We start from the raw sequence: 24,214 nt of genomic DNA, 5'->3' as shown, positions 1-24,214 counted from the left end.
GGGTTGTGTGGGCTGCAGGGGGGCTTGCCCCCCTGCAAAAACAGGATATTAGTTGTAGGAGTTAGGGATTTATGGCAAGGGTGGCATTGTCGTTAATTGCGGCAAAATGTCGAATTTGACTTTTTTGGCAATTACTACATTTTTTCGACTTTCTAAACAGTCAAAAATCTGCAGATTCGACAATACATCTCGACATTTAATTACAAAATGTTTTTAAATTTCGTAATTTTAATAGTAAACCGTACTGTAAATATAATGGTTATATGTTCAAGTGAAATGCATTATGGGGTTGCAGTGGGTTGTTGTTGTATCATTCAGCTTTTCCCAGTTAGGGGTCACCACAGCGGAACTCCGGTCCGCTAATGATTGGCAGTAGATTTTTACATACTGAGTTGCCAGCCCTAACGTACAACCTTCAACGAAGGTACGCCCATTCATGCATGTCTCCACACAGAAGACACTTTAGCTGAGAATCGAACGGGACATCTTACTGTGAGGCGACAACACTACTGCAGCACCACCACCGCAGCTCATGGGGTTGCAGTGGGTAACGCTTGTAAAATATTTCTGGCAAGCCTATTACCCTTAAGTAGATTAAGCTCACAAATCACAGCAGTCTGACATTTCTGACTTTTAATCCTAACATGGTTTTCACCCACCGTGATACGGCCATAAGGACTTTCAGTTATTTTTACACCTGGTTTGTTCAGCTGAGATGAGGCCATATAGTCATTTGACTCCATGGTGAGCAGAAGAGCTGTGGTTCTCCCGGCAACCTAGTTTTCATTCTCATGGGCCAATGGAATGCAATCCTGAAGCGATGAGGCTCTATTAATGTCTAAATTGTTTCACAAAATTCAGGCCAACTTCTTTTTCAGTCATGAGTATTCTTTGGAATGTATAAATGCCTCCCCAACTAGTTCCTGGTATGACTGGCTCACCTCTGAATCCATTCAACAAGTTTATACGCACACACACACACACACACACACACACACACACACACACACACACACACACACACACACACACATGATATATGTGTATTTAATTTAATTATAAAGGTGTATTCCAGATAACTGGAGAATAAGCACACTAGTACCAGTGTACAAGAACAAAGGGGGCGCTCACAACTGTGGGCATTACAGAGGGATCAAACTCCTGTCACACTGCATGAAGGTTGTGGAGAGGGTGACAGATAAACAAAATACACAGGAGAGGAGAAAGTAAGAAGGGTGATGAGCAGTTCAGATGCAAACCAGGATGCAGCACATTTAAGCCGATGTTTGCAGTGAGACAGGTACTTGAGAAGAAGCTAGAGATGAGGAAAGATCCAATTGAACATACATAGACTTGGAGAAACATTGGTAGAATTAGTGCTGGCTATGTACAAGGACCCGATGACTGAAGTATGAATAGTGCTCGGTCTCACAGAGGTGTTCCCAGTGAAGTGGGTGTGCATCACGTTTCAGCTCTGAGCCCACTGCTGTTCATACTGGTGATGGACTACATCAGCAGACAGGTAGGAGGGGGCAGATCAACAACGTTGCTGTATGCAGATGACGCAGCATTATAGGCAGACTCTGAAAAAGAACTTCAGCAAAGAAAAAGGAAATGAAATGCAAAACTTAAGGCACACAGGATGAAATGGAGTACAGATGAGACATTTGTAATGGCAGCAAATGGGGAAAATCAGAAGATGAGAACTGAGATAGATGGGAAAATAGTGGAACAGGTTAGCAGCTTCAAATATCTGGGAGGGGTGGTGGAGGAGAAGGGAAGTTTGAATGAGGCGGTCAAAGCTAGAATCAGAGAGGCTGCAGCCAACTGACACAGAGTGTCAAGAGTAGTGCTTGACAGAAGAATGGCAAAGAAACTGAAAAATAAAGTGTGAATAACAGTGGTGCAACCAGTACTGCTGTATGGTACAGAAACCTGTTCATTGCAGTAGAGGAACGTGTGTATGATATTTGTGTAGGCATACATGGAGTGAAGTAATCCTTCTTAATAGTTTTGGGAATAGTCTTTTCAATAACATTCAGCAATAGCCATCAAATATGTACCATAAATGGAGGGGGCAAACTGCTTATTTGAGAAGACAGTGCAGATACATATGCCTACATGTCAAGGGATTTCTTTCTGCATACTGTAGCCAAAGTCTCCAACCTTTTTTATTAAGCAGTACAACCCAATGCTCTTGCCTTGTTCTTCTTCTTCTATCAGCTTTTTCCCGATTAGGGGTCGCCACAGCGGATCACATGTCCGCTCATGATTGGCAGTGGAGTTTTACAGTGTCGAGTTGCCAGCCCGGCACCCAACCTTCCACAGAAGGCACACACATGCACACACTCACACCTAGGGCCAATTTAGAGTGTCCAATCCACCTGCAACATGTCTTTGGGATGTGGGAGGAAATTGAAGCACCCGGAGGAAACCCACGCGACCACAGGGAGGACATGCAGACTCCGCACAGAAGGCACACCAGCCAAGAATTGAACCGGAGAACCACTTACTGTGAGGTGGCAACGCTAACTGCTACTCCACCGTGGCCCCCCAAATGCTCCTGCCTTGTTAATAACCTCAAATTCTTTTGTATGCTTTTTGACTGTGGTGGTTATGTTGTATAATTTTTTGCAGTATGCCTTGATGTAGCTATTGGTATGGCTGTAATGGGTCTAAGGTTATGGTATAGTAGGGTTAGGTATGAAAGAGGCATGCATACTTCTAGATTGCTGTTTGTAATGGAATAGCATCTTGTATACATTGTATCATTGTATCATGGTACACTGTTCAGAGACAGAGCCTCGTCTGCATACTTAGTTCTCTTTTCATGAGTACCAACCACATTTGCATCCTTTTTACCTCCATGTAGATTCTATACATGCAGGTGTTTACTTACTTGGAGGGATTTAAATGTATTCCTTATAAGTATGCAAATTAATTCTTATCAATTTGAAAAGTGTTGTTATTGTTATTACCCGAGGTGAATATGTAACTAGTCTTAACATTTGTGAAATTGTTTATCTCTTACTTTTGTCTGTTTACATTATATGTCTGTATTTTCTCCTGTTAATTTTGTATAGCCTTTTGGCCAAGGATAAGCCTGACAGTGGTCATGTACCAGTCCTCTAACCTGCTTAACAAACTTTAAATAAATAAATACTACATTACATCAGCAACCTAGTATGTCCTGCATTGGGATTGGGACAGGAATGGTAGGTAGGTAGACAGACAGTGATAGAGCACAGTCGACAGTACATACAGCTTAGCAACTTAGATGTTTGCAGCTGGACATATACTGATAACAGTGCCTGAAACTACAGTTTCTGACATATTGTGTGTGCATATGTCTTTCCTTGTATTTTGGGGCATGTGTATGCCTGTATGTGTGGATAGACGTATAGGTAGAAACTGCCACTGTTAGAATAGGCACCTCTTCGATATTCTGCACGTGTTATCTACCTTACAGTACCTTTCTTGTCTGTTGTAACCATCTGCACAGGTGTTATTTGCCTATACTGAAGTCTGTTGTCAGTGTTAATAGCTCTGTTATTCCAAGTAGTAACTCTGGGAGCTTTTCTAATGTGTTTGAATGACTTGCCTTGACCTAAGCAGCCATCTGGCTTCATTTTCATAACACTGACACAACAAGCCTTTGCTCAGTGTACTGCAACATACTGGCTGTTGCCTAATGACTGTGTCAGATTTTTATACTGCTGTTTGTCCTGCCTACCCCATGCACTAGCCATCTACAGCACACAGCATTTCTCTGAATCCTAGCCAATACTGATAAATTAATTGATAAGGTCATAGATTTAAGATTCTTTGATGTTATAATTATTGTTGTTTGTCCAATAGTCTGTTTAATTCTTTCATTTATCAGTCTGTAATATTCTTTGTCAATATGGTATCAAGCTGCAAGTAGGTGGCATATGTTGCTAAGAAATTATTTTATGGACATTTAAATTGTGCAGGCAGTGGTAAAATAATGGAGTACTTAATGTTGTTGGCCCATAGCACTTCGAGCTTCAGCTCAATTCCTGGCGGGGGTGCCTTCTATTCAGCGACTGCATGTCCTCTCTGTGTCCATTTTTCATGGACATCTCCAGTGTTCTAAATCCCAAAGGCATGCCATTGGTGAACTAGTAAACCTGTAGTTGTCCATAGGTATGTATGCTTTGTGTTTATATACGTGCAATATGGATGGACTGGTTTTCTATCCAGAATTAGTTTCTCTACCTTGAGCCTACTGAGTGGCAGATAGGCTGTAGCTCCACAGCGACTCTAAATTAGATAAACTAAGTTATGGTGAATGAATAAATGGATTATTCAGCTAATTTTTTAATGCTGTCTTTTAAAAAGAAATGGTGAAGTTTGTGTCATTTTAAAACAAAGTAAAAACAACACATTGCAATTTGGGTAGACGAGATTCATAGCTATGAATATTATTATATAGATTACTTCCTCAGAGTGCAAATGTTTGCCATAAATGTGTTCTGAGTTTCACTTTATTGGTGTAATCAAGTATTTATTCTTCATTTATAGGGGAAGCTGCATGACCCTCCGCAAATGGGTATCATTCCAAGAATTACTCAGGACATCTTCAGTCACATCTTTGCCATGGATGAGAATTTGGAATTTCATATCAAGGTACAAGGGGAGTGAAACAGAGGAAGGGCCACTGAGAGTTATAAAGGGAGGTTGGAGAAAGCAACACATCTCTCAGCTGTCCAGATTTTTTCCTCATATTTTTGTTCTGTTCCATATAACATTTGTAGGTTTCAGGTAAATCATTATGGATTGAGGTCATTAAATAATGACAGACACTTGAAATTCAGACTCCATACCCTTTGGAAAATGCATGCTAATGCAAAAGCTGTTATTATGTTAACTTTCTAAGTTTATAAGGACATTATTTAAAAAAAAAACAGATTTTTGAGCATTTCTCTGATATTATTTTTGGCTTTCTGCAGAATTCTTGTGGTAAGAGGTTGAGAGGAATGGAAAGCAACTATGGAGATAATCCTATAGTAATGTAGTAAATACAAGCATAGAGAAAAAAAAAAACAGAAAGAGACGGGTATACAAAGAAGCAGAGTTAGAGATGCTGGTACTGAATGCTACTGTCTAGTGAAACCACTGACAAGGGAATGGACTTGGCAGAATCACTGGGGAAAGAAGACCCTTCTGAACTTGACTCTGTTCTGGCATTTTGAGTTGATATGAAAATGTAGGCTAAGTGGGATGCCTTGGCCACTGGTTAAATACCCCCATTCTTATCATTTTCTTTCACATACTTAGTGATGTGGGGCGGTCACTTCTGACTCCAAGCACCTGGGTGCGACCCACTCTAGGGGCAATATCTAATGAGGAGTTTGACTGGGGTGGTGTACTTGTCAAAGAATAATGCAGGTGTCCTAAGGCAAAGCTGAGTGAGGACAGAAACCTAAAGTGGAGCAGAATGACATTGCTCACTTGATATTGACTTTTAGTATGAATATAGACAGCGAGAGTGGGGATTCATAATCCATTGGGGGTTTTGGATTTTAAGCCCTGCCACCCACAGGAAGCACCTCATAATTGTTTCTGCAGCCTCCACCTTGGAAATTGAACTGTGCAAATGTGCTATGAATACATGCACCTCCCCCTACCCAAACCCCCCACCCCCAAGGTGGGTACTACCACCCCCTTGCAGCTGAACTCAGGTCACCTGGGCTGTAGTCAGGGCTTTATTCCGCTATGTCACTGAGGCGAGCTAAAGTAAGATTATTCTTGGAGCAAGTCAGATACAGAGATGATACTGTTTGCAGCTAAAGGCATTTCCTAATTAAGAATTACATTTAAAGCTCTGTTAATAAAGGCAGTCATATATTCTTCCTACAGAAAGTCTGGGAAGTGTAATTGCACTGGGATTAGTGAACAGTGTGATATGTGGAGTACACTGAATAACTTCATTTTATTTTACCATCATTAAAATCCCAAGAAGTTGTTACTGCCTGTTAAATATGTTGCTGCATATATGCGGTAGCTTGGAATGCCCTTAACATCTTCTTGTTAATGTGACAGCTATGCTGATCATTCATTTTAAGTGTGAAGAGAAACTGAACAGTTATAATTGCCTTCTGCCTAGCTGTGTCACATTAAAACTGATGTCAGACAACAGAAGAAATGCATCTAATGTGCCTCTTAAAATTACCGTCTTATTGATGTTGATTTTAAAAATGTTACTTGTCAATTATATTGTGCCAAAGAAGTTGTTTTGAATCAAGAGTAAATATAAAGGATGCAGTACTTATCTAAGATTAAAACACAGAAATATAGACCTGCTTTGGGTTGTAGATTGATCAGAATTTCTAAACCTTTGACTGTCTCTGTTCTTGGGAGCTGTAAACAGGATTACTGCATCACTGTGATTCTTGAATGAGGCAATTTAAAAGGAGACAAGTCTTCAATGCTGCTGAGTTTTCTACTTGATTGACACTGAGGATTGATTTTTAATGAGGTGGTTCAGATAACATCAAGTTATTTGCTTTCCTTAGTACTCCTTTTGTTCTATAGATATACCCTTTTCAGTAACACTACTCAGTATAAAAGGAAATTACAGCATCAGCACATCAGCAGAGCTGTCAGCTGTCCCGGAGTTTTGCAGAACATCCCTGATTTTGCCTCATATGTTTGCCCTGTCTGTCATAGTATGTTTGATTTTCTGGCAAATCACTGAGGATTACAGTCAGCAATGCCGAATATTAGTGTTTCATGCTTCCTGTTCTTTAGAAAATTTGTATTGATGCAAAGCCTTTTTAAGTGAATTGGAGTAATATTTAAAAATGTCTCTAATTTTGGCCATTTGTCCCTCATTATTTTTTTTGGCTTTGTCCATGATTCCTGAGCAAAAAATTTGAGAACTATGTATAGGAAAATGCAGAATGAGACTATTCATTATTTAATTTCTCACATTTAATTACCAACACATTCTTGCTGGGTTTTTTTCCAAATTTCCAAGGTCACCTATGTGGAGGAAACCTTACAAATTCCCTATCTAATGGAAGCTTGCCAGCGTCTTGCTGGTGTTACAGATGCAAAACAAAATAATATAAAAGCTCTCTTACTATTTTGTGAATAGATAAATCAGATGCAAGCATATTTACGCCTTGATGCAAATATGACATCTCAAAAATAAGGTGAATATACCAACCTCCTGTATGTGTGTGGGGGAGGGGCTAAGCTGCGTACTGATATAGGTAGTTAATTCAATAGAGGCGGTACACTGGAGGTATGTAACAGCACCTGTACAGTGCAAAGTAGTTAATTAGACCTTGTTTCCATGTTGGTTTCATTGTAACATTTTTACTCGAGTTTCTGCACTAAAACAACTGAACTGTGCCCAGCTCCATTGGAATTGGGAGATAAAGCTCTGACAATAACCAAGGTGATTCATTCAAGTAGCAGCTCAGATGGCTGCTGGAGCTGGCAGGAGAGGAAGCGGAATGAAGGGGCTGTGCCTACTCACCTCATTAAGGGGAGGGAGTGATGGAGCCATGTGTCCAACTGAGATCAGGGAGGTGTAAATGATATACCCATCTTGGAGCCAGGGACATTTGCAGGCTTACATCACTTAAAGACATCAGCAAAAGTCCCGTACTGTGCTAATTGTAGGTTCTCATAGTGAACACATACTGGGCATGCACAGGAGGTTAGGGAACCTCTTGATAAGCTGTTGTCCCATTGAGGGAAATAAATTCCTCAGCTGACCTAGAGGAAGGTTGATACTTGGGAGGCAGTGGGGGGATGACAAAAAAGTGCAAATAAATAAATAAAGATAATAACAGAAACGTGTGTGTGTGTCTGTGTGTGTGTGTGTGTGTGTGTGTGTGTGTGTGTGTGTGTGTGTGTGTGTGTGTGTGTGTATTATCAGGGTGTACATCAGCAGATTGGAAGTGGCTTGTGCAAATCCATGCTGAAGCTGTTTCTAGATTTTGTTGAGTTATAGAAACCACATGATCAGAAGCAAATAGAGTGAAAGGAGTCCATAGAAGTGAAAACATGATGGTGTGAAATGTACAAAGGAAGAATTATCACAGTAAATTAGAGGGCTGTGTTAGCTAAATGACGAGAGATGGAGCAGTTCTGACATCTCAAAACAAAATAAGGTACAGAGGGTAATTTTTCTTGAAGGATGAAATGCAGAAATATACTTACCTGCCATGCCATGAGACTTGAGGTGCAGAAAGTGAAAAAAGAATGTTATTTTTAATTAAACTTTTAATTAAACAGAATACATCAAGAAATAGTGAAGGCTAACATAGCTGAAGTATTCTGATCAGTTCCAGACTTTCTCTGCAGGTCCCTATCAGTTCAGTGAAAGATCAGTTCATCAAACAGCATTTTCAGTACAATTACATCGAACGTGCCATTCGTCGAACTGTTCATACTGAGACTGTGGTACAGTGAGGATCAGGAAATTTGCCATTTCCCCACTGTAGTGCGATCTTGGAGTTGGTGTATATAGTTAGCGTGGCGTGTGGGGCACAGCCCCCACATGAGGGGAATTCGATGAACGGCATTTGTAATAAAATGCCGTTCTTTGAAGTGACAGTTCATTGGAGTGATATAGGCTTTATAGCTTTTTCTGTAGAGCTTGCCTCATAATGATCTGGTTGTTCAGTTGTGTACTTGGTTTAGAGTGACTTGAGAGCTACTTGTCCAGTTCCATGAAGGGTGATGTGCAGAAATGTTAAGACAATATCATATGTGTTTTCCTACACAAACTCGACAGATATAAGTCAAATTGTCTTACAATGGTAGTTTATTTGCTTGCTTTCTTATGTTGCATGTCAAATGAAAACCAAGCAGTTGTACCTTCTGCAAAACTGAAGTCTTCTAGCTGTTATACTGACTTATATCTGGTAGATGACCACTGCTATCTGCTGTCAGTGTTGAGCTTCTGGCTGAGAAAAGATTGGCATCTTGTACCTCTTCACACCCTGATAGCACAGACTGAGACACCCCCATCCCCTCAGAGATACATACATGCATGCTCACACACACACACACACACACACACACACACACACACACACACACACACACACACACACACACACACACACACACACATGAAACTTTACCTTCATTGGCGCAGTACAGTCTCCTAATATCAAACGACAAAGGCTTTGCCCCACTAACTTTGACTTAATTTATCTCCTGTCTCTCCATTCTAGCAAGCAGGAGTCACATTTGGTAGGGTAATGTGTGAATCACACAATTATTCCACAGACAGATAGATCTGAGTGGCCTCTGTTAAGAAAAGAGTGAGTGTGCATATCAGGCAGAAATCCGTGCTTATGCAAAGGGAAAATCCATTTACTATTGATAGGAAGATAGTGAGTGACCACAGAAAAGTAATTTTTGTATTGTAATATTCTAGTAACATGCATATAAGCCAGAGACATCAGGTGTCTACAGCATACAGCTTAGCCACATGGAAATACTTGCTGTCTGCCGGGCTATAAAGTTATTGGCTTCATTGTTTTATTTCTGTCTGCATTATGTTCTAGCATAGTAATTATTCCTTTTTTCTTTTTATGTGTTTAGGTCTCCTACTTTGAAATATATCTTGATAAAATCCGAGACCTCTTAGATGGTATGTAATTTTCTAATTATACAGAAATATGAAATATGAATACTTTTGTGTATATAATTCACACTGTACTTCAAATTCACACATTAGACACTGGTAAGGCAGAGAAAACTGCAGCAGCTGTGGTTGGAATTACAGAGGATTGTCAGTATTTTATGTATTTTTATTTGGATCAAAAGCTAGGCACATCGATAGGATTCTTTTTTAAGAGTAGCCTATAACACACAAGGAAGCTAAAATATTTAGGTACTTGCATTATTTTAGTGTGATACCTGATTTTCAAATTCGAGTGTCTAGCTTTACAGCCTACTGCCTTGAATGTGGTACTACACTGCTTCAAAAATCAGAGTAAGTCTGACATGGGTCAAGAAAGTGCAGTCAGACATTTACTTTGTTCTGGAAAAGTTGCCATTTAAAAGCTAACAGGAATGTTTTACCATATCATGTCATCTAGAAGATTCAACCTAGAGGAATAAAATAAACTCCATATGTACATCTGCAGGGTTGTAGTTTAGAATTCACCTAGATAAGGAATGTGACTTGGGGCTCCAGAAAAAAACATTTAGCACAAGAAATTAAGGGAGGAGCTGGTCATATTTTGAAGATTTTCTGATAAATTCATACTGTAAGCTTAATTCCCTGTATCACAATATTAGTTTGCTAACAGTAACCCTTCCACTGTCCCTAACCCCAGTCCTAAACAATACCTCATGAAAAAAACTTTCCCTAACAATATAGCTACAGAAGACACTCATATAGAGATGCACACACACATACACAAACAGACACATACACATGTTCACTTGGTCATGAGTGCGACCACACACACACACACACACACACACACACACACACACACACACACACACACACACACACACACACACACACACACACAAACATACATGAAGTACTGTATCCCTTTGCCTAAGTGTTACTCTAACCCTAAACACCAAACACTTATACAAACACTCCTTCCCTTAATGCCAGAATGTTTGGCATATCTAAAAGCTTCAGCATTAGTAAAAAAAATGACCTTCATATAAGCAAGCAAACCTCAGACACTGCAAGAACGTTTGATGTTCTAGCATCAGTATTTCTGCCATTCAAACACAATGCAGTTTGATCAAAAACACACATTAGTTCAGTTTGTTGACATAAGCAAATTTGACAAAGTGAACTGTAACCTTATAAATATAAAGAGCACAGAGTAGGAATTTACACACACACACACACACACACACACACACACACACACACACACAGTCATACTAACACATATATATGTGTATATTTATAAATGCCCCTCTTCACACCTCTTTCCCTGTTTATGACAAAATTGTGGAGTGCTTTCCATAGACACTTGATGGTCTACTGTTCTCATTTAAACTCTGATGAGGACTACATGTATCCCTTCCCAGATGTACCACTCATGCAGAGGATTGGTGTAGCTACAAGCTGAAATTAACAAGTGTCTTCATGGTGCTGTGTATTTATTTATCAATGTCAATTAATTAATGATACAGGTTACCTTAAAAACAATGCATTAATCTACATACATTGTAAACATCTCATTTCTTCTGAGAAGGCATTCTCAGTTTTGAGTAGCAGTGTTACATTATGCCTCCGTTTTTGTACCAAACTCTTGCCTTAATTCCTAATATCTGTTACATCCTGGGTATGTCAGAAAGATGCCTGCCTTAATGGAACAGGGTTTCCTGCACTTAGACATTGTCCAAGCTGGGTAGAGAAATGAAAAGAAATACTTCCAAGCCACAATTTGCTATATCAAGGGAGAATTTTTGTGCCATGAGTTTAAATCCAGAAGGACCAAAAACTGATTTTCCTTTTCTGGATGCCTGCTGTGCTATGCAGCATCAACGAAGGCTACGCACTATTGTATGTTACAAATGCCCACAGTTGGCAAATCCTTTTAATATCAACCCACTATGTGCATTACCACTTGAGATAAGAGAAGACAGCATCATTTTGGAAGTTTGGAACTCTAATATAGAGCAAGAAAATATTCATTGGGGTTCTGCTGTTGATGGCTAAGTATTAATGACCAAGTCTTACTTGATTATTCCATAGGAGTAGTAGCTAAAAGTACTTCACCTTTTGGAAATTGCCAGTCACCACTGTTTTGCAATTAAAAATTAAATTACTTGACTTCATAACAGCAGTAAAATACTCAATACTGTAGTTATCTGTGCAAAAAATTATTGTTTTGTGGTCTCTAAGGCACTTAATTCTGACTACCTGCTATGTAGCCTGTAGCCTTTTTAGTATTTTTTTTCAAGACACTTACAGTTGCATTTAAGGTAATATGTAAGTGAATATTTCACCACTTCTACAGAACATGATTCGTTTATGTCATCAGTTGATAGATTGTTTACATTAGTGTAAATTATAATAAATGTAGCCTGTAAATTTAAGAAACTAACAAAGAACAAAGTAAAAAATAATCTACACTGATATGATATACATTACTATATACTGTATGTTTTGTTAACAACAGTGCCTATGTATAATTTCCTTATTTTTGTTAAAAGAGTTGAGCTAATCACAAGTAAATAGAAGCAGCAACATAACTTACTTCATATGGGATCCTTGGAGAAATATATCAAATAAGTTTCTTTTAACTCATTTGTTAGTCACAAAAGGATGGCACAGTGGTGCAGCAGATAGCATTGTCTCCTCACAGAAAGAGGTCTCCTGGTTCAACTATTAGCTGGGATGCCTTCTGTGCCGAGTCTGCATGTCCTTCCTGTGTTTGCATGGGTTTCCACTTTGTGCTCCAGTTTCCTCCCACATTCCAAAGACATGCAGTAGGTTAATTGGACACTCTAAACTGACCATAGGCATGAGTGAGTATGCGAGTGTGTGGTATGGAAGAACTGCAGCAAGGCTAGCCATCCATTGGTATGAACCTTGGTTCTAGACGATTGTCACTATTGAAATGACTCCCCCAACCCCATGTTCAAAAATGGAAAAAAGAAATTGTGGATGGATAGATTTATTAGTCCAGTCTGATTTCTAAAGTAACTGAAAAAAGCCACTCTGACGAGGATAACTCCTGTCTCCCATTGTTGCTTTTGCATTTTCACCTGGCATTTATCACTTATAAATGTAGCATTAGTCTGTATCATCTTCAGTTTTATCAGTTCAGAACTGCTAATAATTTGGCTGCATTTCCCATTTTTGAGTAGTTTGTCAGATGTTTTGATTAAGTTTTCATTTAGTATGGTCATAAATACTTACACGTTTTCTTAATTAGAGAACAGTTATTAATGTTGTTTGTTGAATTACTGTCATGAGTAATTTCCCCACATAAGTTTCATGATGTGTGCTTTTGGAAGACAAAGAGAATGTATAGATTTGCATTTGCAATATTTTTGTTTTTATTATTGGGCTGTGCATTAGACTGACTCGTTTTCAAAACATTTCTAGATTTAACAAAATTTACTAAGATAAGGTGACCAAAAGTCTAACAAGTTTTTCAATTACAGCATGATTTGTAAAAGTTACTGTAGAAGGACAGAAAAGCAGAATTAAAGACATCATGGAAATGTAAAAAAAACAAAACAAAAACATAATAAAAGTTCAGTGCCGATTCATCAGAGTTGTTCTAGCCTAAAGCACATAAGGAAAGAAAGACAAAAAAAGAAATAAATCTTTCCTGAAGCTGTGGTTCTAATGGCACATCATCGAAGGCTCCCACTGCAGGGACAACAGAATGAATAATAAAAAAAGTTTCAGCTTTTTTTGTCTCAGGAGAGAAAAAAGACTTGTCTGTGTTACAGGCAAACATCATAGAAGAGCTATCAGTAACCAAAGAAACAGTTTAAGGCTAGTACCAGCTTGACAGTTTTAGTTCTGAAAGAAAGGTTCCAGAAAAAAAAAAAACGTCTGTATTATATTTCAAAGTACTACATAAGGTTTTAAAATAGCTTGATTCTTTGAAGGTCTGAAAAGGAAAATAATTCTGAAAAAGTCCACATTATATTTGATGGTACTGCACAGAGTTTTAAAGAAGCTTGATTGTGAGTTCAGATAAGAACTCCATGGTTCAACTAGACTGTCCATTATGTATTGGATAAACTGCAAGTCTTTCTTGTGTAACAGAAATTCTTCCTACACCTTCAGTCAGGGTAATGATGGTCTTATGATGCTTGCATGCATTATTGCTTTATTTCACTTTTATTAACTTTACTGTCTCTTTAGGAAGGCTGTTCTAATTGTAAACTCCATATGTCTTCTCTTAGCTGCTTTTTCTATTCTTGGACTGTGTTGTTTTGTTCTCATATTTTTTTTAAATATAATGCCCACATGAGCCATGTGGATTCCTCTGAGGTACTTCAAGTTTCCATCTTGTAGTTTATTTGTCTATTGTCCTCAAGAATCTGTGTTATGCTCCTGTAATCCCTGTTTATATAGTTCCTAATTATAAATCAAGTAGCATTATGCCATTCTCCTATCCTGTCTTTATCATTACATTGATGATGTATCCAAAACTGTAGGCATTACTCCAAATGGGCCCTAATAACTGTATGTAATAACTTTTTATTTCCACTGTGTACTACTAACAATTCTTTCTATGTGTCATTTTAGCAGTAACCTTCTTTGCTTTCCACTCACTCTGCTAGCTACTGCTTACCACTGTATCATCTGACATATTTTCTCCAAGTCCCTTCCTGTTTTATTGAATTACTATTCCCTCTTCTCCAACCATTGTACTGTTTCCCTGAGTTTTACGTCTTGTGTATATAATTTTACTTGTTTTGCAGTTAATTTATTGAATATAAATTGCCTTGCTCAATACCATACCTACAGTCTCACCAAGGCTCTTCTCCATTCTGTGATTTTTTTAAAAAAAATTAATACTGTTATGGAAATTGTAACTTTGTATCACCAAGAATATGCAACTTTTATTCTGGACTTTCTGTGAGGTAACTTATGAAGACCCTGTAAATGAAAGGCTGCAGTACTGACAAAATATCCCATTGACTGTCACCCTTCATCTGAGTAAATCGTGTGCATTATAATACTGTGCCCTATTATCTAACCATCATTTTCCTGCACTGCTATTAGTACTACCCCTATACCCAGTCTGTGTAATGACACTGCCTAAACTGACCGATCATTTTAGTTTCTGCTCATTTCTTTTCTTGAGAGCTACTGGCATTTTCCATGGAATTTACATTTCTAACATAACATCTGGACTTATTTGAATACAGTACTTTCCTGGCAAGCTTCCTGTTATTTTAAATAAATCAGCATGGTCATGTACAATATTATTGCAATGACTTTGTATAGTATGTAAAGTGGTTATGTGACTGTGTGATGTTCTTGCATACATGTACTCTGTTTGCACACTGTGAATATGGGGTCTATATCATTTCATTGAAAACTCATTTCATCGAAGCTGAATTCATAGACAGATATTCACTGAAAGCTCACTTCACTGAAAGCTGACTTCACTGAAAACCCATTTCACTGAAACTCATTTTGTTGAAAGGTATATATGTCTTTTTCCCCACTGTTGTGTGATCCTGGAGTTAGTATATTAAGTAAGGGGGTGGGGTGGGGGGCATAGCCCCCCACATTGGGGGGGTGTGTGGGGTGTAGCCCCCCCACATATTGTAAATATTTTAAAGCATATAGATGGATACTTACAAGTGTAATGAATAAATTCTTCCAGAACAGAACATATAACCAATTTATGTGGGGGGCTTTGCCCCCCCCCCTTACTTTATATACTAACTCCAGGATTGCACAACAGTGGGTAATAGGCCATATATACCTTTCAACAAAATGAGTTTCAGTGAAATGGGTTTTCTGTGAATTTAGCTTTCAGTGAATTGGGTTTTCAGTGAAGTGAGCTTTCAGTGAATATGTGTCTATGAATTAAGCTTCGATGAAATGAGTTTTCAATGAAATGATATAGACCCATGAATATGTTTCACCATATGCAGTTTCTCACAGACGAGGTAACCCAAAATATTAGGTGAAAGAAATTCTTATAGATTCATAGATTGTTACTAGGCTAATGACCCAGGGGGCCTTTCTAAGCATAGCCAAGTTTTCCCAAAATAATAATGATGTCTTGCATATAAATGAGACATTGAGGGCCAGGCATTTATAAGTTACCTCTGTCCATAAGGGACATGGGTGCCAGGCCCAAGTAAATTTCCTATTCCCTATCCACTGGTCTATATTGCTCTTAAACTGGGTAATAAACAAACTCAGCTTTACATGGATGGGGAGCCTGTTCGATACAGGGACAGTATGTGGGACACATATCTGCCTTTCCAGCTTGTTTTGTTTAAGTCACAGACGAAATTCAGGCCCTAGACATTGTATTTCTGGTACTGTTTGATTGACAAATTTGCAGGAGATTCATAAGTATGGGGTTTATAGATGCCTTGTAAGCAAGGCATAAATCACCTCATGCATCATCATAGATATTGACTTATTGTCACTTGATGAGAGAGGACTGCAATACTTGTTTATAGTCATTGGTCAATAGAGCTGACCCAGTGGCTTTACGTGATATATATATTTTTAACATTTTATACTGTTTATTTATATGTTTTTTAAACAAGAAACATCTTTATTATATTATCACTTATGACATAAACAGTCGTACATTTATATAAATGAAAACAAACCATATTGACATAATCTTAGTTGCAAGCATTATACATCACAAACCATATTGACATAATTTTAGCTACAAACATTATACATCATTTATAATATACCCAGTCATTGTCAGTCAAACATTATACAGCTTATGCAAATCCTGGCTTCTTTTAAACCTCATTCCTCTGCTGTATGTATTGTTCCCACAGTTCCCATATTTTCCTATGTAATTTGCTCCTACCCTTTTAAAAAGATCACAGTGTCAGTTGTTTTATCTCCATTGCTATATTCACTACTTCTAGTACAGTTGGTTTAGGCTTTGATTTCCATTTTCTAGTAACTGCTTTTTGGGCAGCCAGCATAATTAGACTTAGTAAGGCCTTACTGTGTTTAGGTGATTCCGATTCTGTATCATAATTTAGAAAAAATATTTCCCTAGATGCATCAGTTTGCTCACCCAGTATCTCTGATAGAATAGTCTGCAGGGAATCTTTAAAGTCTGCAAACTCATTACCCTCCCAGAAAATATGTTCCCAATTACATTTTTTCTTTCCCATCACACCTCCAACATTTGCAGTCTACCTGAGGAAAAATTCTCTGGAGTCTACTTGGGGTACAAAAATATCTATGTAAAAATTTCTAAGCAAGAATCCTAAATTTCCAGATTTTGTTGCATATTTGTGAGACATACATATATCCCTCATTGTTTCTTTGTGAATTGATATCCAATCTCTCTTCCCAATCCTTTCTAACCTCTTTTGATTGATTCTTATTGTTATCATGCAATATTTTATATGATGTACTAATTATTCCTTTTTAACAACACCTTATATTCTAGATTCTACTAAAAAATTTACCAGTACTGGTCTTTCATTTAGGACCCCACTGTTCCTTTGTCTTTGCTTATACTCTGATATCAATCCTTGGCAATCTCTAACCTGCAGTCCAAATAAATGTTTGGTGTCTTTCCCTCTATATTTATTTGCTCCCAATACCTTGGTTTCTTTGACAATTTTCTCCAATTGATTTCAGCCCCCTATTGCCTATTGTCTGTATCTCTAATTGCAGTCACCCATATTGGCAGAATCTCCTTTCTCCATTCCTGTGTTGACTTACTTCTTAGAATATTTTCTGCTACTTTATGATATATTATTCTGTATGATTATCATTATTCTCCTTAAAGACCTGCACCCAAAATTCCAGTCTGTCCTTCTTTCTTGAGCTTCCCCCTGTTTCATCATCATCTCTTTCCACTTTGAGTTATAGGTTTCTGCATGTGTTATGTATAGGAGCCTTATCTGTCTAGGTCTGAAATACCTGTTCAGATAGGGTAATCCCAATCTACCATTGTTCTATTGGAAAAATCAGCTTATCTCACTTGACTCTTGCCATCTTCCCCTGCCAGATAAACTCCTTTAGCTCTTTATTAATTGCTATCCACAACTTCTCCTCTGGTTGATAAAAATGTGCCTGGCCTGTGTATAAGGCTGAAGGGACTAAAAACATTTTAACTGCTTGTGTCTTACTATCCATATCCATATAACAGAGCTTTCAAATTCTCTGTTTTTGTATTACCTTTTGTTTAGTCTTTTCCCACATATCCTTAGCTGTCATACCAGAATAATTTTTAATCCATACTAGCTAAGTACTTCATTTTATCATGTCCCCATAAATATGGATATTGCTGAACCACTTTGTGTATGGGTACAGAATTTACTGCTATTGCCTTTGTTTTAGCTTCATTAATTTTGTAATCTGAAAAGATTTGAAACAGTCCTTTTCTGGTTTTATCAGATATAAAATAATATCTTCAGCAAATAAAGCCAGCTTTTTCTTGACTACCATACCAATTATATCCTTGAATTTCTAAGTCCCTTAGTGTCTTTGTCAGTGGTTCTAAATATAATGCAAACAGCAAAGGGGAAAAAGGACACCCATGCCTGGTTCCTCTGCTCAAGCACAAATTATCAGGAGGAATGCACCCACTTTAATTTTCACCTCTGCTCCCTCATTTATCCTCCTAATCAACATTATCATTTTTTCAGGGAATGCAAATGCTTCCATTGACATGCTCATAAAGTCCCAGCTTACTCTGTCAAATGCTTCCTATGCATCAAGACCCACCAATATTAGTGGTATTTTCTTACATTCTGCTTCCCTCTGTATCATCAGTGTTCTGCTAATGTCGAATGTTTGCCTCCCCTCCACAAAATTACATTGATCCATATTTGTCAGTTTTACCATCACATTTGCCATTGATTTAGCCATTATAGACATAAACACTTTATCATCATGGATTAGTATTGAAATGTGCCTGTAAGAAGCTGGATCTGATGGAGCTGTACCATCTTTAGGTATTATAGCTACCACTGCTTTCTTTCAGGATGTTGGTGCATCTCCTCATCTTAAATACTATTAAATAAAACCTTCCAGATCTTTATCAGTTTTTCCCTCCTAACCTCTAGACTTCCACAGAAATACCATCTGTTCCTGGGAACTATGGGAATTTCCTGTGGATTGGTTATACATCACCATTTTATCTCTTCTCTCCTATCCTGTTAGTAATTGAGCCTCATTTACCTCTAACCTTTTTTATCATCTACCTCTAACCTTGGCATATTTCATTCTTTCATAAACATTTCCATTTGTCCCTTTTCTTGATTTCCATATTTCTCTGCTTTATACAGACTTTTATAAAATTTCTGAAATATTTCTAATACTTCTACAAAATGTCTTGTTACCTTCTCTGTTATAGGCTCCCTAAGCTTGGCAACAGCTATTTCTACTTTCTGTTCTGAGTTGTGCTAAAGGTTTTTGTGCTCTAGAGTTATTATCCAAAAACAGCTGGTTAACATCTGTCTTTTTATACTCTTGCATATTATTGAGGTAATCCGTTATTTTCTGTTTAGTATTCTGCAGTTGCTCCTCTTCTTGTTCTGTGAGATTCCCCGTATTTTGTAGTACTTTAACATTTGTCAGTCCCTCTAGCTAATTCTTGTTACTTCTTAACCATATCTTCCTTTCTTTTATTTCCACCCTATTTTAAACTCCACTTTAATTTTATTCCACTCCTTAGCTATATTTTCAGAAGGACTTTCTATCTGCTCTTATAGCTCTTGAATAATTTCCAATACTCATTCCTTAAATTCCTCTCATTTCAACAGATAAGTGGGAAAGCACCAGTGTCTTATTTTTATTTCATTACCCTGTTTTTTTTACTTTAGTTATTATTGCATAATCTGAAATAGTTGTTGGGTGTGTATCAAGACTTTTGATTAAATACACATGCTCCTGTGAATTGTAAATTCTGTCTAGTCTAGCCCAGTTTTTGTTTCTTGGGGGTTAATATTTAAATTAACTTTGAACTCCTAGTACTGAATTCACATCTTCCATGCCAAATATTTTCATATGTTTCTTTAAAAATCTATCCTCCTTTGTTATATTTCCCCTCTGGGTTCCCCAGATACATCTTCCCTGCTGCAAATCAAATTCCAGTCCCCACCTATAAGTAATATTCATTGCTGAAAGCTGATCTCTCCCAGAGTATTCTTAAGCACCATTATAGCAGTTTTACTTGGAATATGACTACATGCCAGTGTAATCCTCCTCCCTCTACCATTATTAACTTTTTTATCTTTTTCTATCACTATTGGAACTCCTCTTGCATATAATCTTGCATATAATATAAGTACTCCTCTTTTTTTGTCCAAGGTATTCTGCTAAATAACCACCCTGAAAAACTTTCTTTATCAAATTCACATAATCAGTTCTTTCCAAGTGCATCTCCTGTAGCATACGTATTTGCACTGTACATTTTTAAATAAAGTTTTCTGCTCTTTCTTTTTTACATTTATCAGTGAGGCCATTCACATTTAAAGACATTACAGAAATCATCATTGTATTAAAACGTTGTTACTCCCACCTTTTATGTGTAACACTTTTTGTTAAGTGCCTAGTTTCAGTTTTTATGTAACATGCATACACTGTTTGGCAGGTTGATCTTTTATACAGTTGTTTCTTGACATATATTTTTGAGCCTATGTCACATCTTACAAAACTTTTTTTTTTGTTTTTGAAAACCCTCAAACAGAAAAAAAAATAAGCACACCCAGAATAACCCTGTAAAATCTATTAACTTAACACTAACACACACAACTATGTACATCTTCAAATTTTTAAGTTTTACCCTCCTAGTACGAACATGTATCCCAAATTGACAGCCACACTCAGAGACTTGAGTTAACAATAAAAAAGGTTATCCACGGTTAAACATATGATACAGCCTGTGTTTCTACTAAGTTCTCTTTGAATTTGTCTTATCTTTATAGCTCTCCCAGTTGGGAAAACTTGAATGTTTTCAGAAAACATTATCTCCTAGCCATTTCTCTCTCAGATTGTCTCCATGGAGACATGATAACCAGATACAGAGTTGCTACTAAGCATACATTTATTTGCTACTAAGCATACATTTATTTGCTACAAAAAGCTTTATAATATTCAATATTTGTTTTCATTTACTTGCTTTCTCTTAAAACTTGTTACTAGATTAAGCTAAGGGCCTTAATCCAGTGATTCCCCTATGCAAGAATGTGAAAAAGTACATACGTTTTTCTTTTGTCATGCTCTTTTGACTAGATTTTTCTTCTTTTTTATACTGCAGTGCCTACATTTCTTAAAACTGAACAAGGAGAAAAAGATAAGAAGGGAGAAAGAGAAAAAAAAACAGAAGCACCTGTTTACATTAATATCCCAATTATATTTTACAATAACTGAGAAAACTTTATAGCATGCAAAACATCATGCACTATAAAAATATTATTTAGAAAAAAATTGTTTTACTTACAGTTAACTTCCCCTTCCTCTTCCCTTATCTTAAGTAATTTTCTGAACATTAATGACATGAAGTAAGGCATATGCTTTAGAGTCCCGTACAAGTTTAACAAAATTCAAAAAAGTCTAATATTTCCAGATTTTCATTTTCTGTCATGTTTCAAAAATATAATTATTGCTTTGTAATCCCACATTTGTCAGTTTCCAAGTTACTGGTTTTATTTCTATCTCAATCTCCCATATCCTGTCTCTGTTTCATTTCCAACATAGTCTTGATTCTTCTAGTCAACTCTTGTGCTTGTTTCCTTCTCTCAAACATTTTCCATTGAAACATTGAAAAAGGTTTCACTGGCACAGTCTTTCTGTGGTATTTATTACCCAAAGAACAAGAAGCAGAATCTCCTTCTGTTTCACATCTCACTTTTTGCTAGACAAACTTTTATATTTCCTCCTTAGCACATACTACATAAGCAAATGATTTTGTCCCTCCAGCAAATAATATTTTGAAGACAGCTGTTTGAATCTCATGCCTGCTTCTCAACATTCCCTAAATAATGGTGTAATAGTATTAGGATCTCAAGCAATGCGGAGACACCAGCTTACGGAAATCTTAATTCCAGTTTAAGTAGGTTGAGCTGAGAATTCTAGAAAACACTGCAGAGTCTTATAGCTAGTTTGCATCTGTTGTCTGGCATTTGATTATTAGAGGAATTATTTTCAACATAAATATTTATTTATATTAATAATTATGCCTTGATAAAGAGAGGAATTATTCATAAGCACTATCTTATCTTGGCTGATGCCCTTTTAGCCAGGCATTGTATTTCCATGCAGCTTTGTGTTCATGATTTCAGTCACTGGCATTCACATAAATAGTTGTTCACACATGCTGCTCAGGGAAGATTTTCTTAAGCTGGTGTCTCAGCATTGCTTGAGATCCTAATACTATAACAGAGTTCCCCCTGGACAGACATGGGAACACATGTTTGCTGATTTTATTCAGTGCATATCATCAAGCTTCATTGGTTCAGAGTACTTCATAAACAGTATGATGTTTTGGACATGATGCATTTGGTCCACTGTTAAAACCTGTACTGCTTGTCATCTTACACATTCAATTCCACACTTGATGACAACAATTACTAGGCTTATACATGCTAAAATGCCAACTATGACCAGTGTAAGCTGCATTATTTTTCATCCCCAGCTACTGATAGAACTTCTTAGACAAGAGAACCATGTTTCTTTTTCTATTTGTGCTTTTTGAGAAATTTCCTTAATTATTTTGAGGTGTCTCCTGATTTCAGGTTCATTATCAGGAATATAAATACAATATTCCTCTCCTACCAGTGCACAAAATGTAATGCCATGCAGTTCTGTAAGACCAAAATTTTTATGGCATACCATTGCTATGGTAAACTTTTAATTCCTCTAATAGACCTGCCAGTTTTGTAATTTCCCAAATAGATTTTCCTGCTCCATAGAATGGAAGGATTGATACTCATGCAAGGACATCATTTCATACATCCATTTTTTTAAGTCAATATGTCATTTTAATCTAACATTTCTAATATTAGAATTAGGCAATGTAGCAGTATGTCTAATGGATGGAATTACATGTGCCAAATAACACAATTGAGTCCAGTTCTCAGGAAGCCATTTGTAGGCTTTATTACCACATATGTAATATATGCCTGTTCAAATTGGAACCATCCATGTTGTAATCCAATGTGTAATTTTAGCTTTTTTAAATGTCCAGCAAGTTTCATTACTAAAATGCTCAAAACATTGTTCACTGGCATTTCGTGTAGCAAAAACAATACTACAAGGACTTTTCCCAAGAAATAGGTGATTACTTGTTCCTTCTCCTTGTAAACAAACATCAGCAGTCACGTTTGTATGTAAAAGCCTCAAGAAAGGGTGTTTCTTTTGGATAGATTCAGTCCTTGGAACACAGTCTTGGTTTGTGAGATTCAATATTTCCAGAAGGGGAGATGGAATAGTTCATATGGAATTCCTACTGTTTGCATCTTTTGGTATCTCAGCACATATCCAGCACTGTTTAGCATTTAAAGTTTCTGAGTACATTTGCAGTTATTTGGTAAAGGTATTGAAGTCCACCTTTCTTGTATGGATGAGTAAAAACTTGTCAGGATCACGATTAATATCAGGATTTTCATGGTTTGATATTTGTTGGAAGAGAAAAGAATCATGTTATTATTAGTTGTAGATAATATTATGTCTCTTTATATCAGTTATTACAGGTATTGAAGTCCACCTTTCTTGTATGGATGAGTAAAAACTTGTCAGGATCACGATTAATATCAGGATTTTCATGGTTTGATATTTGTTGGAAGAGAAAAGAATCATGTTATTATTAGTTGTAGGTAATATTATGTCTCTTTATATCAGTTATTACATTTATAAGTTATTCAATTTTCTCCCCTCCATTTTAATCTTTTAACATGATTTTTATGAATCTAACCATTTGCTGTTGGCTGATTTTTATATTTTTATATGGCTGGATTTGTACAGCCACTAACCCCACTTTGGTAACAATGTAGGGTCCTATCCATTTTGAATCCCATTTACTTGTGTTTCCAAACTGATGGACCATTACAAGACCTCCTTGTTCCAGTTGTACCTCCTGCGATTCCCAGATCTCATTTTGTTTACATAGTTCTAGATTATGGGCTTGTCCAGCTTCCCAGAATCTCCCTTTTGCCCAACTGATTTGGTCTTGGAGCTGGTCCCACAATTTTGTTTCTTCTAATGGTATCCCATAAGGGATTTCTCCTGCTTACAAATTCATAGGTCGACCCGTCATTAGTTCATGTGAAGTTAACCCACATCCCTGAGGAGAATTTCGCATCTTAATCAAAATATTGGGTAAATGTTTTTTACCCAATGATTCCCATACTCAGAAATCATTTTCTTTAATCCTTCCTCCAGAGTTCTATTAGTTCTTTCGACTTTTGCAGAACTCTGAGGATGGTAAGGAGTATGAAACCTTTGCTTGATTCCCCAAGTTTTACACATTTGTTTTGTCACTTTTCCAGTAAAGTAATCACTTGATCACTATGTATTTCTTGGGGGACT

General features: G+C 37.1%; 1 protein-coding gene across 2 annotated transcripts in view; it reads left to right on the top strand.

Moving 5' to 3' along the window:
- Positions 1-24,214, top strand: part of KIF5A (kinesin family member 5A) — a 980,629-nt gene that overhangs the window by 460,996 nt on the left and 495,419 nt on the right. For both annotated transcript variants that reach the window (XM_044083607.1, XM_044083608.1), the window contains exons 4-5: positions 4,546-4,650; positions 9,595-9,643. In XM_044083607.1, coding sequence (XP_043939542.1) covers positions 4,546-4,650; positions 9,595-9,643 — 154 coding nt within the window. The remainder of the gene's footprint in view (positions 1-4,545; positions 4,651-9,594; positions 9,644-24,214) is intronic.

This window comes from Protopterus annectens, chromosome 9.part0 (genome assembly GCF_019279795.1).
Source record: "Protopterus annectens isolate FY-2018-M chromosome 9.part0, PAN1.0, whole genome shotgun sequence".
NCBI lineage: Eukaryota > Metazoa > Chordata > Ceratodontiformes > Protopteridae > Protopterus > Protopterus annectens.
Note: the sequence above shows the minus strand (reverse complement) of the source record. Positions and strands in the feature narration are given on the sequence as shown.